General features: G+C 42.0%; 1 protein-coding gene across 5 annotated transcripts in view; it reads left to right on the top strand.

Annotated features, from left to right (window-relative positions):
* SLC35F3 (solute carrier family 35 member F3) overlaps positions 1-17,638 on the top strand; it is a 457,576-nt gene that overhangs the window by 291,440 nt on the left and 148,498 nt on the right. For 2 of the 5 annotated variants that reach the window (XM_072823036.1, XM_072823039.1), the window contains one exon: positions 922-1,019. The exons of the other annotated variants lie outside the window; for them this stretch is intronic. In XM_072823036.1, coding sequence (XP_072679137.1) covers positions 922-1,019 — 98 coding nt within the window. The remainder of the gene's footprint in view (positions 1-921; positions 1,020-17,638) is intronic. 5 annotated transcript variants of the gene reach the window in all.

Raw genomic sequence — 17,638 nt, 5'->3', positions numbered from 1 at the left:
TTCCATGTGATTCTTAGTTGTACAGTCAGGGCTAGTAAGCCAGCTCATGGGCATACTGAAATTTAAAAATTTCACCACATTTAGGGGAAAAAATCATCTGCGTGGAGATCTCAAAAGGCACTTTGAGGATTCTCTGATCCAGCTCATCCATATTATCAAAGAGGCCACAGATGCTTAGAGAGAGGGCATGAGACCTTTGTTCTCTTCAGCTCCAGACATCTGCAGAAATACTGCTAGAAAGGAAGTAGGTCAACACTCTTTCCTCCTAGGGAAAGAACATGGAGGCAGTGCCCGGGCAGGACGGGGCAATAGTGAGGAATAAAGCCACCAGCCAACACTTGGGGCACAGTGATAAAATGGTAAGAATGCAGGCTTGACATTGGACAGCTCAGGTTCAAAGCTCAACTCTGCCTTTATTTTGCTATGTGGCCATAGATTGGGCAACCAAAGGCTCCAAGCTTCACTCCTTCTCTGTAAAACAGAGCCCCTAATACTCCACCTCTGAGGGTTGCAGTTGAGATCACCCTTCCTCTGGGCTCTCAAAGCTCTTGTCTAGAGCTTGTGCTCCAACTGCTCAGGCTTAAATATGATAGGATGTTTAAAGACCTAAACTGCACTTGGTCCAGAGGTGGTGTATCCATCTTCAACTGACTTCAAATGTGAATCCCCAGACTCACACAGACCATGGTCCCTGCTCTCTTCAGATTATAAGATGATGGTGATGGTGATGATGAAGGTGATGGTGATGTTGGTGATGGTGGTGATGATGATGATGGTGGTGGTGATGGTGATGATGGTGCTGTGATGATGATTGTGGTGGTGATAATGATGGTGGTGATGATGGTGGTGGTGGTGGTGGTGATAATGATGGAGAATATTCCAACCACAGATAACTGAATCTTTCTCTTCATGAATATTCAGATAAGCCATGTAGCTGGTGTGGAACCCACAGCAGAGAGACCAGTATCATACCCTGTCATTATTTTGGGCTGTCAGGATGGAGGCATTTCTTGGCAGAGGTGAGCTTGGAAGCAAGTTTGACAGGCAAAGGACAGGGAACTATGTGGAATCTGAGCTGAAAGCCAGACAGAAATTCAAGGTGATTCATTTGTCAAAAAGCAATGTCCTGTCAAGGTCTTGATGTTTTTTATTTTTTTATTTTTGGAAGCTAAAAAAGACAAAGGGGGGAAATGCTGGTACTGTGCAGAATACTAAAACAGATGCATGTCATTTTTCTTCCACTGGTACTACCTAAGCCTTTATTGTACACGGCTCTCAGCTAAAGTGGAATGGCCACCCATGCCCCTAGGAACAGACATTATAATGGTTTCCAAAGCCCTTGACATTCTTCCTGCCCCATACTAGCGTGCACTTAGTAGTGTCATCCCACACCAGGCCCCAGGGATACAGGGAGTTAACAGGGCCACATGGCGGAGGGAAGGGACCCCATGCACTGGAGTCAGGCTGGTTCACGTTCTCAGATCCACCACTTACAAACTGTGTGATTTAAAATAAGTTGTTTATAAGTGCTCCTTTTGCTTCAGCATTATCATATTTAAGAATGGGGGATGCTGGGATGCCTGGATGGCTCAGTCGGTTAAGCATGACTCTTAGTTTCTGCTCAAGTCATGATCTCATGGTTGTGCAGTCCAACCCCACATACAGCCCCATGTCAGGCTCCATGCTCAGTGGGGTGTCTGCTAGAGACTCTTTTCTCTTCCCTCTCCTTCTGCCCCTCCCACTTATGCACGCATTCTCTCTCTCAAATAACTATTTTAAAAAGAAAAAGCAAGAAAGAAATAGGAAGGAAAGAAAGAAATAAAAGAAAGGAAGGGAGGGACGGAGGGAGGGAGGGAGGGACAGGTGGGCCAACGAAGCCTGTTTCCACAGGCTGATTGCAAGGTTGGGGGCACTGTGCACAAATCAGCTTGCCAGAACTTGGCCATCAGTTGGTGTTGAACTGATGCAGTGGTTACGCTCCCTGTACTGCTGGAGCGATGGTTGCTGGGATGATGGTGGTGAATTTGCATCCTCTGCCATAAGGGCCTTACCACACCTATCATATTTCTTTCAACTGTTTTCTTTCTAATGGGGCCACAAAGCAAAGGGACTTTGGGCACTTGCATTTTCTCCTGTGTTATTTCTTTATATTATCTTCCACATAGGCTTTCCTCAGCTGAGGAATCGGAATCCTGTGGGCAAAGCAGTCTCTGAAAATTGTTTTGCACAATTCTCAAAGCAGAATCAAACCAAACTCTCTCTGTGGACAGTGTCCATGCTGAGTGCTTCACAGAGGCAGCCCCCTCCCCTTCAGCAAAACACACATCACCCACTTGGTGCATAAGCCAGAGCAGACCAGGCTACACGTGCAGACCCTGTCAGGCCAGTCCTCCACCTACCTACCGCCCAAATCCCTACAGGTCTGGAACTGAGAAGGTGGAGTCTCTCCCACAGAGTCCATGGGAAACTTCACATGCCTTTTCCAGCCTGATCATGCTCCAAGTTACACCTCAGTGGTTAGTGGCTTCCCTGTGCCCTGGAGCTGGTGAGCCTGGTCCTGTACACCTTTCAGTCATTGAGAATGAATATTGGTTTGGTGGTCACATCCCAGATGATCTATTTGGCTTTGTCATAGAAGATGGCAGATCTTGGCCAGCTACCTTTTTTGATGTTTGCACAAATTCTATTCTCATGCTTCCTGGACATTTTAAAATAGAATTATAGTAATTACATTTACCTTCTGAGCTGTTCTCTACTTTAAGTACACAGTAAACAAAATGATTTATATACTTAATGTAACATTTAGGAGCCCATCAGGATCATTTCACACTTTTCTTATCTGAGTGCCTTACTTTATGACACTTACATTTAATGAGTTACTCTCCCATTACAAATACATTATTAATTTATAACACAAAATAAATTAAAAGCAATGGAAACTAAAGCTCCCTTGTTGCAGGAAGACATCATTAGAACCATTATATTATGCTGCTACATGCTTCTCTAGGAGGGAAATGGAAGAGAATTTTTTCAGAGAAAGGCTTTAAGTTCTCCACCAACAGAATGGGGACAGGCTTCTTAATATTTTGTTATGAAGCAGTGTTGAGGGGATTTGGGTATTTTAAATGTTTATTGGTTGTTTCTTATGCATTTGCTTTTTTTTTTTTTTTTTTTTTGCATTTGCATTTGCTTTTATGAAAGTCAGTGTGTTTAAGCCCTGCTTCGAGAGTGTCCTTGTTCCTTGGTAAAGATGTTTTCTCCCATGTAGATAGCAGAGGGAATTGACAAGGTACACATTTTACAGAATCCTTTCTGTAGACTTGTGGGGCTTTATAAAGGATATTCCCTATGGAGATGGGATGAAGCCATCCACCTAGGTTTCCCAACTAAGCCCCCAGCTCTCAGGAGTCCTAAGCAAGCCACTATCATTCTCTAGTGCCCTGGCACCAAGGTAGACTGAAGTCATCTAACAGCAGGGATGGGGGACTGCATGACAAAGATCCCTGCTTCTCCTGCAGTAGTATAGGGTGGTTGCAAGGAGGGGCCATCCAGCCAAGGATTGTATCACCCTGCCTCCCTTGGCATCTAAGTTGAGCCAAATGACTTCTCTCCAAAGTGATATGTGTCAGCCAAGGCAGATAAAAAGCAACCAGGTGGGGCAACTTGGTGGCTCAGTGGTTGAGCATCTGTCTTTGGTTCAGGTAGTGATCCTGGGGTCCCGGAATCGAGTTCCACATCAGGCTCCTCGCACAGAGCCTGCTTCTCCCTCTGCCTAGGTCTCTGTCTCTCATGAATAGATGAATGAATGGAATCTTTATTTATTTTTTTAAATAATAAATTTATTTTTTTATTGGTGTTCAATTTGCCAACATACAGAATAACACCCAGTGCTCATCCCGACAAGTGCCCCCCTCAGTGCCCGTCACCCATTCACCCCCACCCCCCGCCCTCCTCCCCTTCCACCACCCCTAGTTCGTTTCCCAGAGTTAGGAGTCTTCATGTTCTGTCTCCCTTTCTGATATTTCCTACCCATTTCTTCTCCCTTCCCTTCTATTCCCTCTCACTATTATTTATATTCCCCAAATGAATGAGACCATATGATGTTTGTCCTTCTCCGATTGAAAAAAACAAAAGCAAGCAGGCATTTCCTCTGTTGCTCCACTTCCTTATTCCACTGGCTACACACACAGGGTTCCCAGGCTCCAAGGGACACCAGAGCTATCAACAGAAGGAAAGTCACCAAGTGGAGAAATGCCACCTGTCTTCCAACAACAGGAATCAGAATTGAACTTCTGTTGTGCCAAGCCTCTGAATTAGGGGATTTGACAAAGCAACCAGCATCATGCTAATTAATGCAGTCCCAATCCTTGCACCCCAGCCCACAGAGTCAGAGTTGATCTGAAAATCTATATCCTCAGCCACGGACGCTTGGATTTCCTTACTACCCTTGAGCTTCCATGTGGCTTTATATATATATATATATATTCTGAATATTTTTAAAAATTTAAGTATATCTAAGATAAAAATGGCAGCTTCTAAACACAAGGATAGGGATTATGTCTCTGTTTTGCTCACCTGACTGTCCCCAGCACCTACCTCAGTCCCTAGCTCAGAGGATACACGTACTGGATGCTGAAAAGAGGGAGGAAAGCAAGGGGGGGGGGGAAGGAAGGAAGAAATGATCACGTGGCCATGTCAGGGTTGTCATCCTCCCACTCACTGTTGGAGTAGACCTGCTGAGACAGCTCCTAACAGACATTTTCCAGAGAGCGGCCCTGGAAGTGACCCTCTATCCTGACAACAAGCGATTTCCTTATTGTCCCAGAATGATAAACTGATCCCATCTTGAAAGAGCTCTCTAATTATAAAGCAGTTTTAGAAAAAGAAGTGCTTGATTATCAGACATGTTTTGGAATTAGTCTGGTCTGAAATGAGTAGGCTCCAGCTCAGAGGGTGCTCCTCTGTATGGTGTGATTAAAGCCAGGATACGAACTCTCCCTTGTGGAGATTCATCTTGGCATTCTTATTGGCTGGAATTCCAAATTCTCTTAAAACTACATCCTCACAACGAGTGGAGGAATTTAGAGGATGTGTGCCTTTAGAATCTTAAAAGTGTTACACACATTTTAACCTGCTAGGAAATCTGAGATTTTACATCTGTTCCAATTACTGTTGCTATTTAACAAGATACCCTAAAACTTAATGCTATAAACACCCTTCTTGTTAAACCACAGGACTCTGTGGGTCAGGAATTGCAACAGGGTATCAGAGATGGCTCTCCTCCACTCAACAAAGTTGGGAGCCTCCACTGGGAAGATTTGCTGGGCTGGAGGAGGGGAGTGACTTGACAGCTGAGGTCTACAATGATCTGGGCCGTCTTTCCTCAATGTCTGGCAGTTGTTGCTGGCTGTCACCTGCTACCTCAGCTGGGGCTGTCAGCTTGAGCACCTTGACGTGGCCTCTGTGGTGGCCTGGACTTCCTCACAGCATGGTGGCTTAGAGAAGTCAGAGTGCTTCCATGGTGGCTCAGGGTCCCAACAGTGACAAGGGGCCTCGTTCTTCTTAGCACCTAGCCTCAGAAGTCACCAGTGACATCTCCACCATCCTCTTTCTGTCAAGGCAGCCACAAGCTTGCCCAGTTGCAAGGAAGACATAGACCCCACCCCTCAACTGGAGGGTGGCAAGATCCCTGGAGAATGAACACAAAGATGAAGAGGTATTGTTACCACCAACGTGGAAAATAATGGTCTATCACAACATCTAAAGCACCATGGTACATGAGGGAGAGTGGTAGGCCTGGCTCATCAGAAAGAGGTGATTCTGGGCTCCACGAGTCTTGGGGTGTAGGAGGCAGAGGTGGATTCTACAAGGGAAGCAGCTGGTCCCGAGGAACTCCTCTTGTCCTGAAGTGGGAGAGAGGTCAGAATGCGGGTTTGCTCCAGAATCTGGTGGATGTGGGCCTGGCTAGCCCTCCAGCGCACGCGAACTCGGTGGGGTCTCTGGGCCAGGTATCTGCTTGCTCTCCACCCCAGGCTTCGGCAGCTGCCTCAGCCACTCCATTCCCCAAGAAGTGCAGCCTTTATTGTAAAGTAGAAAATAATGTCAGCTTGAATGAGAAGGCTAATAGAAGTGATAATAGATGACTCAGAGGGTGGAAAACTGCTCTAGAACTGCCAAAGTGTAAGAACAGAGATGTGATGTGTGTACTTTCCGGGTGTCTCCTTGATCCCTGTTTCCATACTGATTTTTTCCCCCTGCTAAATATGTTAATTATTTTCATGCAAATGGTGTTCAAGGACTACAGCATTCCAGGCCACTGTTCACACAGTCATTTATAACCCAAAGCACATCCCTTTATGCACTGAACTGCCAGAAGACCTTGCATTAGCAAAAACCACAGAGAAGACAAAAAGAGCCATATGATGAGTTAAGGCATGAATAGAAAACTGATCCGAGAAGCAGCAAGGACAGCAGAGCAGAGAGTTATTGCAGCTCTGTGGGATTGAACACTCTTGAGACCTGGGAGTCTGTGTTGGCTGCCCTGTGCGTTCAAGTCAGGTGGTATAAGTAGGGCTGGTAAGGCCGTCCTCAGACCCGGGCAGGGTGCAAGAGAGGTGACAGGCACGGCAGGATGGGGTGCCTCAAAGGAGCAAAATCCACAGCCAAGTCCAAGATGGTAGCAGCTCACAGAGCTGGAAATCAAGGTTTGAAACCAAATGAAGTGTAGCACAGGCCCCAGCAATGGCTTCCTGAAAAGTTCAAGGCTAAGTGCATGGGGACACTGGGTGCTGAGTGCCTAAAACAGAAAAGAGTGGGAAATGAGGGAGGAGGCAGTGGATTTAATCTTTGTTTGACAGGTTGCTTAGTTAGTTGCTCGATTGGTAGATTGGTTGGTTGGTCAGTTGGTTTGGTCAGTTGATGGGTTTCCTTGGTTGATGGCCTAGTTGGTTTTTGTTTGGAGGTGTTTAGCAGAGAATAATAAATCACACAGGGAAATGCAATATGGAAGAGCTGTTCCAGGGGCACCTGGGTGGTTCAGTCATTTAAGCGTCTGCCTTTGGCTCAGGTTATGATCTCAGGGTCCTGGGATCGAGTCCCACATCAGGCTTCCAGCTCAGCCTGGAATCTGGAAGTCTGTTTCTTCACCTCCCTCTGCCCCTCCCCCTGTTTGTGTTCGCTCACTCTCTATCTATGTATCTATCTCAAATAAATAAATAAAATCTTTCTTTTAAAAAAAAAAAAAGGAGTATTCTGGCTGTATGGAGAAGGCACTAATCTTTCTCCCAGGCACATTTCTGTTCTTAATCTTCGTATCTTAATCAGATACAAAGGCCCAACATACAAGTCTGTTCCTGCCAGCAGCACGTCACAGTCCAGAAACCAGACTGTCCTTTGCTGCCACTGAGGTGAACAAGATGTTTTCCCCCACCCTCTTCCCGAGTTAAGGACCTCACTCAGAGTGGAGGCCAGCTGTGCAGCCCTAGTAAAGACTTTCAGATGCATGTGGGGTGTATTCCAGGCTTCTTCTGACAGAATCTCTCGCTTGTTCTTGTATCAAGAGGACAGGAGAGTTGCTCATTATGTGGGTGAGTCTTTGGGAACAAGCCTTGAGGAAGCACGTAGTCACGGGTAAGTCAGTCAAAATTCCTGAGCACTTGCAGGGAACTGCTGACTGGCACGATTCCCTGCGCATCCTCCTGGAATATCATATCCCACTCCACCCACTAGGGCCCAGAGTCTCCTAGATGTGCCAGCTCTGGTGCCTGCTCCTCCTAAAAAGGTTCGCTTCTCCAAGCACAGAGAGCCTCATCCTCATTTCCAGACATGAAGACTCAAATTATTCTATTCCATTTCCCTCTTCCTCCTTGTATATTTGTAGCTTCTTTCCTAGTTTTTCCCTCTATCTCATGTAGAAGTTTCCATCCCTTAACTAGAAAGAAGAATCTCTCACTTCCGTTTCCTTCTCTAACAGAGAGGACAGCCCGCATGCATGCCTCACATCACTGGGGACCCCTCAGCCAGGAGAGGTGCCTCCCTCTTACCTTGTGAGTCTGAGATGATTCCTTTTGGTTTTCACTCCTGGTGGCACATTTGGTGAGCATCTCAATAGGAGTCTCTTGCCCGCCCCCATCCAGCACCAAATACATCTTGGCATGGAGGTTGCAGTCCCTCGGGTCACCCATCTGGCATGGATTTAGGGTAACAGGCTTGTAGGAAGGGGATATTGACTATCCTGCTCTGGCCAACACTGTCATATTTATATTCCACTGAAAAGAAGAGTAGGTCCTGCAAATTCCGTAGCCATCCTGAGGGTAAATAAGCAAATTTGAATTTAAGTGTTCTCTCCCAGTTCACAGTTCATAAGTGAACTTGACACTTGAGCCCAGGTAGATAACTGAAATCACAGGTGTCCCCAGCAGAGTGACTCAGGCAGACCCAGGAGCTTACTGTCTTAAGGCACCCTAAAGTGTGTTCCACAGAATGTGAGTGGCACAGGGAGTTAATTAATTAGGCTTCTGTGGCCAAATCAATCTGTGAAATGTGTAGGGTTGTTTGGGTTTTTTTACTGCAGAAATTCTCAGTCTTTATTTTTTTTAAATATTGTATTCATTTATTTGAAATAGAGACAGCACAAGTGGGGAGGAGAGGGAGAAGCAGTCTCCCCATAAGCAGGGAGCCCCATGTGGGGCCTGATGGCAGGACCCTGGGATCATGACCTGAGCCAAAGGCAGATGCTTAACCAACTAAGCCACCCAGGTGCCCAGAACTTCTCAGTCTTTGAAGTGTTAATGTCCTAGGATCTTACAAGTGGCATAAGCATGGAGCACCTCCAACATAGTCGTAGCACTCTTTTTTGTACTGAATATCATATGTGCACTAGCATTCTCAGAAGCAGGATTTTAAAGATAATATTTAAATAATGATTCCAAGTAGAAGAAGAAATTGTTGGGATCATACAGTAAAAAGAAATGCACTGTGTGGCATAAGGTAAGCCTAGTGGTAGATGAAAGTAGAGTAAAGGCAAAGAGGAGGACAGGTGGAGCTGGAGCTGCCCCCACCCCCAACAGAGGGAGGCTACGAATGAAGCCTGCTTGGTACAGATTACAGTGCCAGCAATCCACTGGGAACAGGCAAGAGCAATGGGCTTTTTCAACGTCTTGACTGTCTTTGGATGCTGTGTTAAGTTAAACTGTGGTCCCCTCATGAATCCCTGACACACTTTAGGATAATTTCATCACTCACGAGGGAAAGGAAATGCCTAGAAGTGGTGCTATTTGACTAATAAGGAAAGACAGCTTAGTGGGTGACGTTTGTGGAGACACGGGGGAAAGCAGAGACAAGCATGTGTTCAATGAGCAGGCCATTTAAGTTGGGCCCTTTGCCCCTAAAGCCTAATCACAGGAATAGCAGCCAGACAGAAACTGTATGGAAGAAAAGAGCCCATCTACAAGCTCAACCAAAACAATTCCAAAGCCCTGGTTAGTGCTATAAACACGATAGAAATTTATAGGACCTTGATGAGGAAAAATTTAAAATTTGCCTGAGACTCAATGACATAAGAATATCAATCCTCCCGATATTCATTTATGGGTGTAATTTTATCCCAGTCAAAATTAGGTTTGTTTTAGGAAGTGGGCAAGGAAACTCTGGAAAAGAAAAGCAGGAAGGAGAACTAGCTGTTACTAGCTGTTCTGAAAGTTAAATACGTGATGAAGTCTCAGGAATTGAAGCTGCGTGGTCCTGACACATGTTCAGACGAAGACCGATTGAAGGTAGTAGAATATCCAAAGTAGATCCAAACACGAGAATTTGAATATATGGTAAATGCGGTCTCTCTTCTAGGAGAAGGAACGATGAACTCTTTAGTAAGTGATATTGGGACAAGGAGGGAGCCATCTAAGGATAAAATGACTTAACCTCCTGCTGTAAGTTTAGATAAATTCCAAATGGAATTTAGGTGTAAAATCTGAAATTTTATGAGTACTAGATAAAAATGTTGGATAATCCCTTTATCCAACATTTTTCACTGTGATACAAAGCCTAAGAATCATCAAAGGAAAGATTAGTAAGTTATAAAGTAATCTACATTTTTTAAAAAGTCTAAAGTCTAGTCCTTGGCAAAAAAATAAAAATCACCATAGACAAAGTGAAAAAAACAAACTGGGGAAGCTATTTGCCATTCATGTAAGACACAAAGAAACTCTCTAATAAATAAGAGCCCTTGGGCAACCCGGGTGGCTCAGCAGTTTAGCGTTGCCTTCAGCCCAGGGCCTGATCCTGGGGACCCAGGATAGAGTCCCATGTTGGGCTCCCTGCATGGAGCCTGCTTCTCCCTCTGCCTGTGTCTCTGCCTCTCTGCCTCTCTCTCTCTCTCTCTGTCATGAATAAATAAATAAAATATTTTATAAATAAATAAATAAATAAATAAATGCTTTATAAATCAATATAACCAACAATTCACTGGAAGAAATGTGCAAAGTATATGATGGATAGTTCATAGGAAAGGAAATGCAAATGGTCTATAAATGTATGGAGAAAATGCTTAATCTCACTCATTATGAGAGAAATGTAAATTTTTTTCAATAATAAATTTATTTTTTATTGGTGTTCAATTTGGAGAAATGTAAATTAAAACTTTTTTTTTTTTGCTTGTCAGATTGACAAAGAAAAATAAATGACTAAAAAGATTTGATAATATGCCATGTTGGCAAGACTTTGAGGAAACAGTAAATTGCTCATAAGGTGCAAATTAGTAAACCTTACGTAAGTGATTTTGTATGGTAGTTTTATCAAAATCACAAATTCAAACCCGCTTTGACCTAGTACAGCACATCTAGGAATTTGCATTACAAGTAAGTATGGATCATGAAGTATGAACAAGATATCATTGCAACATTGTTTGTAATTAGCTAAAGATTAGAAATAATCTTTCATCAGTGGGGAACTAGATAAAGAGGTACACCCTTACAGTGGAATGCTATTCACTATTCAACTGTAGATAAAGAGCAGGTGCTTCCAGCCCACGTCAGTCAGCTAAAACCCCTTCCTTTTCCTTTCAACTCATCTTTCTTTTTTTTTAAGATTTATTTATTTATTCTAGAGATGGGGGGAGAGAGAGAAAGACTGCACACATGCAAGTGGGGGGACAGGGGGAGAGAATCTTCAAGCAGATATCCCACTGAGCATGGAGCCCAACACAGGGCTCCCATGAGATCATGACCTGAGCCAAAACCAAGAGTCAGAGGCTTAACCAACTGAGCCACCCAGGCACCCCTCCACCCATCTTTCTGCCCTGTTTTCCATCCTCTACTCTGACACATTCAGTAACCACCCATCACAGATGCTGAATAAACTTGACTCTTATTTCAAAACTTTTCACAAATATTAGCCTTGCTTCTATTTGCCAGGATGGGGAGAACAGCAATGACTCTTACACAGCAAAGATCAAACAGTTTGATACCCCAGAGTAAAAGAATTTGGCAGTCTCATATGCTATGGGTGACAGGGTAAACTGGTACAATAATTTTGGAGGACAATTTGACAATATCTATTGAAATTTTATTATTTTTTAAAATTTAAATTCAATTTAATTAATATGTAGTGTATTGTTTGTTAGTTTCAAAGACAGAATTTAGTGACTCATCAGTTGCATACAATACTAAGTACTCATTCCATCAAGTGCCCTCCTTAATGCCCATCATCCAGTCACCCCATCCCCCTATTCACCTCCCCTCCAGCAACCTTCAGTTTGTTTCCTAGAGTTAAAAGTCTTTTATGGTTTGTCTACCTCTCTGTTTTCATCTTATTTTTCTTTCCTTTCTCCTATGTTCATCCGTTTTGTTTTCTTAAATTCCACATGAGTTAAATCATATATTTGTCTTTCTCTGATTGACTTATTTCACTTAGCATAATACCCTCTAGTTCCATCCACCTTGTTGCAAATAGCAAAATGTCATTCTTTTGATGGCTGTGTAATATTCCATTGTGTGTGTATGTGTGTCTGTGTGTGTGTGTGTGTATCTTACATCTTTTTTATCCATTGAAATTTTAGGTGCCCATTAACCAATCGATTCTGCTTCTAGAAATTATCCTGGTGACACCTGCGTTTAAGAGGACACTCAGTGTGTGTTATTTAGCTTGGCTCTAGGGATTTTGGGTCACTGTTGATTGGCAGTAAGAAAAAAGGTCCTAATGCCTTTATCTGTCAGTGGCTCATCTCTACCCATAATACACACTAGTCTGTGTAGCTAATATTGCTATCAGATTATTGATTTTACAGCAATAGATGAAACGTCAACTGCTGGTCAGTCAGTAAAAAAGAAGTGTCCTACCTTTAGAAACCAAACCCCCTTCTCTAAATTCAGTCCTGTCTCCTGTCTTTCAGAGTACAGTCTAGAACACTAGTAATGATAACCAGGTGGTATCGCCAGGAGATTTGTCATGGATATATTACATTTGACCTAATTAACTGAAGATATTTCCCCAAGAAAAAGTAACTGTCGAAAAATAAAAGAAATTCATTATTCTATTGAAGTAAAGGTGTGCCTGCTGGCTTGGTTGGTTAAGTGTATGCCTTCAGCTCAGGTCATGATCTCAGGGTCCTGGGATAGAGCTCCATGTCAGGCTCCCTGCTCAGTGGGGGGGTCTGCTTCTTCCTGTCTTTCTGCCTCTTCCCTGGCTTGTGCTCTCATGCTCTCTCAGTCTCTCACTCTCAAAAATAAATAAATAAAATATTTTGTAAAAGCTCAAGTAAAAAGTAAAAGACTAGTAGAAACAAGGACACTTGGGGTGTTGCTTTACAGTATAGCCCAAAATTTTTTGATATTCTTTCCTTCAAGAGATAGAGCTTAATTTTCCCACCCTTACATCTGGGTTGGACTTAATGACTCTTCCAGTGAATAAAACATGGTAGAATTGATGGTGGGTGACTAGGTCATCAGAGACACATGACATCCTCTTTTGCTTTGTCTTGGATCATTTGCTCTGGGAGAGGTCTGCTGCCCTGTTGTGCAGACAGTCAGATGGCCTTATGGAGAACCTATGGAGAACAAAGCAAGTAATTGAGGCCTCCTACCAGCCCCCACTGACATCTTGACAGCAAATACATGAGAGATTGAACCAGAAACATCCAGAACTATTCCCAAGTTCCTGGCTCTTAGGAATTGTAAAATGATAACTGCATTTTCCCTTAAGATGCTAAATTTGGGGGTGACTTGTTATACAGCAAAAACTAATACAAAGAAGGAAAAAGCAGTTTCAGGTTAATAAAAAAAGTGTTTCATTAATGAATGTTCAGCCCATCCCATGCTCAGGGAATGTCTTAATTAAGCCGCATTTTAAAGATGTGTCATAAAGGCTCCACTATGGCAAACATTATTACTGTGGTCAGGGTTGACCATTAGCTTATGGTATATAATTTGGTATAAAAGAATAATCTGAAGAAATCTAAGTTACAAGAATCTTCTGGTGCTTTCCAGATAGTACTTGATCCCTCTGTATTTTACCTTAAATTTTCACCTCTCATATCCTTAATCACCAAAAAACTGTGATCATTGACATTTTACATTACAATTTCATAGTAAAGCCTCATCAATTTAAATAAAAAACCCAAACCTTTAACAAATAAATAAATGAATGAATGAATGAATGAATAAACAAACATCAGGTGCGATTACAATGATAAAATCTCCAAGAAATATCGTTCAGATAAAATCTCCAAAAAAGCAAAGTATACTACTATTGTATTTAAAAACATAAAAATAACAACAAAAAAAGAATAGACACATATATGACTCGAATATGCTTTAAAAATTTCTGGAATGATAAATGAGAAACTAAAAATACTGATTACCAGGGGCACCTGGCTGGCTCAGTCAGAAGAGCCTGTGACTCCTGATCTCAGGATTGTGAGTTCAAGCCCCATGTTGGGTGTAGAAATTACTTAAATAAAAAAATTAAAAAATAAACCAGTAAAATGCATTATATAGTCAAAAAGACATAACACATTTTTAAAAAATTAAGCAAATAAAATGAGAAGGGGCACCAGAAACATGAGTATGAGCATTCAGAGTGCTGTCTCATTGAGCTCAGATTTTTTTTAAAAGCAGGTACAGAAATTAGGAAAGGCTCACAACCAAGACTGGATGCCAAATAAGGGCAAGAATAACCCCCAGGATGAGCTAAGCCTCATGAAAGATGTCTGGCACAACTATTTTTGGTTGTTCCACGTGAGAATGTAACAAGAAAGGCTCATGCCATCACTGCTGGGGGAAGATGGCAGGATGCTAATTGGTGACAGGCAGAAAGTAGAATTGTTTTCCTGTTATGACCCTACTGCTTCTTACATGTGAAACTTTTAAGCTCTACTTGTAGGTAGGCCTTGTAGCTTCTTCCATTTCCAAAACCAGGCAAAGGCTGCTCGTGCATTATTAGAGCAATACTGTCAAGCTCAGAAGGTACCCAGATGATTCTCCCCCGTGTGGCTATCTGAGTTCTTGGACTTATGCAAAGACTGGCCTGGGTTGTTTCATTTCATTTTATTTTGTTTTGTTTGGCTTAATCCCTGGGAGTACTGTATTTGGCATGCCCATGTTCCTGTGGACTGATTATCCCCTTTATGCTTTTGGCTCCTTCAAAGCCAAAATGTGTGCCTTCTGTATCCTTGAGTGCTCTTCACACTTCTCTCTGGTATTGACCTCATTCTGAAACTCATTTTGGCCTCTGAGCAGTTACATCGGACCCGCTGAATCAAACATGAGTGCCTCCCCTGGGCCCTGCCTCTTCTTTCTTGAGGCCACTAGTAGTACAGGTGTGGGTGTCCCCTTTCGGGTATCAACCCTCAGACAGAAGTGTTTCACCATCTTCTCCAATCCAAGGAGAGTTTTCAATTAGAATAAGAAAAGTGAAGCACAAACTATGTGGAGTTAAAATCTAAGAAAGGAGACAAGGGTGATAAAGTACACTTAGTCAATTCTAAATAACTTCAAGTCTTTCGGGCCAACTGAGTTCTACCCCAGGGTAGTGAAAAAGCTTGCAGACATGATTGTGGAAGATATTATAAGATAAGGAAAGACATTGGAAGATCATTCCTCACTTTTCCAACTGATGGGAAAAAAGACTCTTTACCAGCTAGGCATAATGTTGGCTCATGATAAAATTCAGGAATTAATTATTAAATGCTTTGTGAGCACTTTAACAAGAAGAGCATAACTAGAAGGCACCACAATTCACTTATAAAGTATGCCAACTGAGCTGTAGAATTTTGGTCAACACCTTTTATTTATTTATGGTTGTTGTTCCAGTATAGTTGACAATGTTTCATTAATTTCAGTGATTCAACGACTCTATACATTATGCAGTGCTCACCACAAATAGAGCTACCCACCTGTCACCACACAATGCCATTATAGTACCATTCACTATATTCCCTATGCTGTGCCTTTACTCCCATGGCTTATTCATTCAGCAACTGGAAGCCTGTACCTTCCACTCCTCTTCACCCTTTTGCCCATTCCCCCACCATCCTTCCCTCTGGCAACCATTAGTTTGTTCTCCATACTTACAGGTTCTGATTCTGCTGTTTGTTTTAGATTCCACATATGAGTGAAATCATGGTGTTTGTCTTTCTCAGTTTGAATTATTTCACTTAGCATAATACCCTCTAGGTCCATTCATATTGTCACAGGTGGCACAATCTCATTTTTTATGGCTATGTAATATTCTGATGTGTGTGTCTGTGTGTCTGTGTGTGTCTGTATCACATCTTCTTTAGCCACTTTATTGATGGACACATAGGTTGCTTCCATATCTTGGCTACTATAAATAATACTACAATGAAGATAGGAGTGCATATATCTTTTTGAATTTATGTTTTCATTTTCTTTGGGTAAATACCCAATAGTGGAATTACTGGATCATATGGTAATACTTTTTTTAATTTTTTGAAGAATCTCCATATCATTTTCCATGGTGACTATACTAACTTACATTCCTACCAACAGTTCATAAGGATTCCCTTTTGTCTACATCCTTGCCAACATTTGTTATTTCTTGTCCTTTTTATTTTAGTCATTATAACAGGTGTAAGGTGATACCTCATTGTGGGTATGATTTATATTTCATTGCCAAAACTTGGAAGCAACTAAAATGCACTTTGCAGACATAAAGAAACTTTAAATGTAAACTGCTGAGTTTAAGAAGCCCATTTGGAAGAGCTATATACTGTGATTCCAACTGTATGCCATTCTGGAAAAGGCAAAACTGTAGATAGAGCAAAAATACAGTTCAGTGACTGGGGATGAGGGAGGTGAATAGAGGGACAAATAGGTGAAGCATTGGGTGTTTTAGGGCAGTGGGACAATTCTGTGTGATATTGTAATGGGGGATAACATAACTATGCATTTGTAAAAAACAAACAAATGAAACCTTGTATAATACGGAGTGACCCCAAGTTTAAATATAGACTTTAGTTGGGGTGTTGTTTAAGAGTCAGACTCTTGGTTTCAGTTGAGGTCATGATCACGGGGTCATGAGATCAAGGTCCCCAGAGGGCTCTGTGCTCAGTGAGGAGTCTGCTTGAGATTCTCTCTTCCTTCCCTTTACTCCTTCCACCCACATGAACTCTCTCTCTCTCTCTCAAAAATAATAAATCTTTAAAATATATATAGACTTCAGTTAATAATAATGTATTTATACTGGTTCTTCAGTTGCAACAGATGTACCACCAGCACAAGATGATAGTAATGGAGGGGAGTAGAATATGTGGGAACTCTATACTTTCTTCTCAATTTTTCTGTCAACCTAAAACTTCTCTAAAAAATAAATTCTATCCATTTTTAATGTCAAAATTAAAAGTAGAAACAATATTTGTTTGGGGACTTCTGAAAATGAAACTGAAATTATGAAAATAAGCTTTCTTAAAATGTAGTTTATAGGGGCACCTGGATGACTCAGTTGGTTAGGCGTACAACTCTTGGTTTTGGCTCAGGTTATGATCTCAGGGTCATGAGATCAATCCCCTGTGTCAGGCTCTGAGCTCAACACAGAGTCTGCTTGATATTCTCTCCCTCTCCCTCTGTTTCTCCTCCCACTGTCTGCACTCCCTCCCTCCCTCCCTCCTTCCCTGCCTGCCTCCTTCTCTCTCTCTCAAATAAATAAATAAAATCTTAAAATGAAATAAAATGTGGCTTATAAATGCTGCAGTGAATTAAAATGAACCAAAAGTGAATCAAGTAGGTTTGGGGAGTAATGTAAATGTTCTTTATGTCAATAGTGGCAATACTATCATGGTTGCATAAACTGATAAAAAATTGTGGATATTTACAACTTAAAATGTATTCATTGTATTGTATGTAAGTTATATTCAATGAAGTTATTTTTTTAGTGAGGTGAGTGATTCATAATTTAATTGTTATGCCAAAATTATATGAAAGCAGTGCATTATCATCCTTCATGTTATGTTTGACTTTGATGGAGTGATCCTAAAGAGAATTATTTTGATGGGAGCCTAATCGGTTTTTTGCAAGTCTCCTCTAAATATTCTAATACTCAGTCCATTCTCTTCCAAACCCTCTGTGAAGTCACTGTCCTTGTTAGTCATCATCCACTTTAGTTGCTAACTCTTTCAGTTCCTCTGACC

This window comes from Canis lupus, chromosome 4, assembly GCF_048164855.1.
Source record: "Canis lupus baileyi chromosome 4, mCanLup2.hap1, whole genome shotgun sequence".
Lineage (NCBI taxonomy): Eukaryota > Metazoa > Chordata > Mammalia > Carnivora > Canidae > Canis > Canis lupus.
This window is presented reverse-complemented; position numbering and strand designations above follow the sequence as displayed.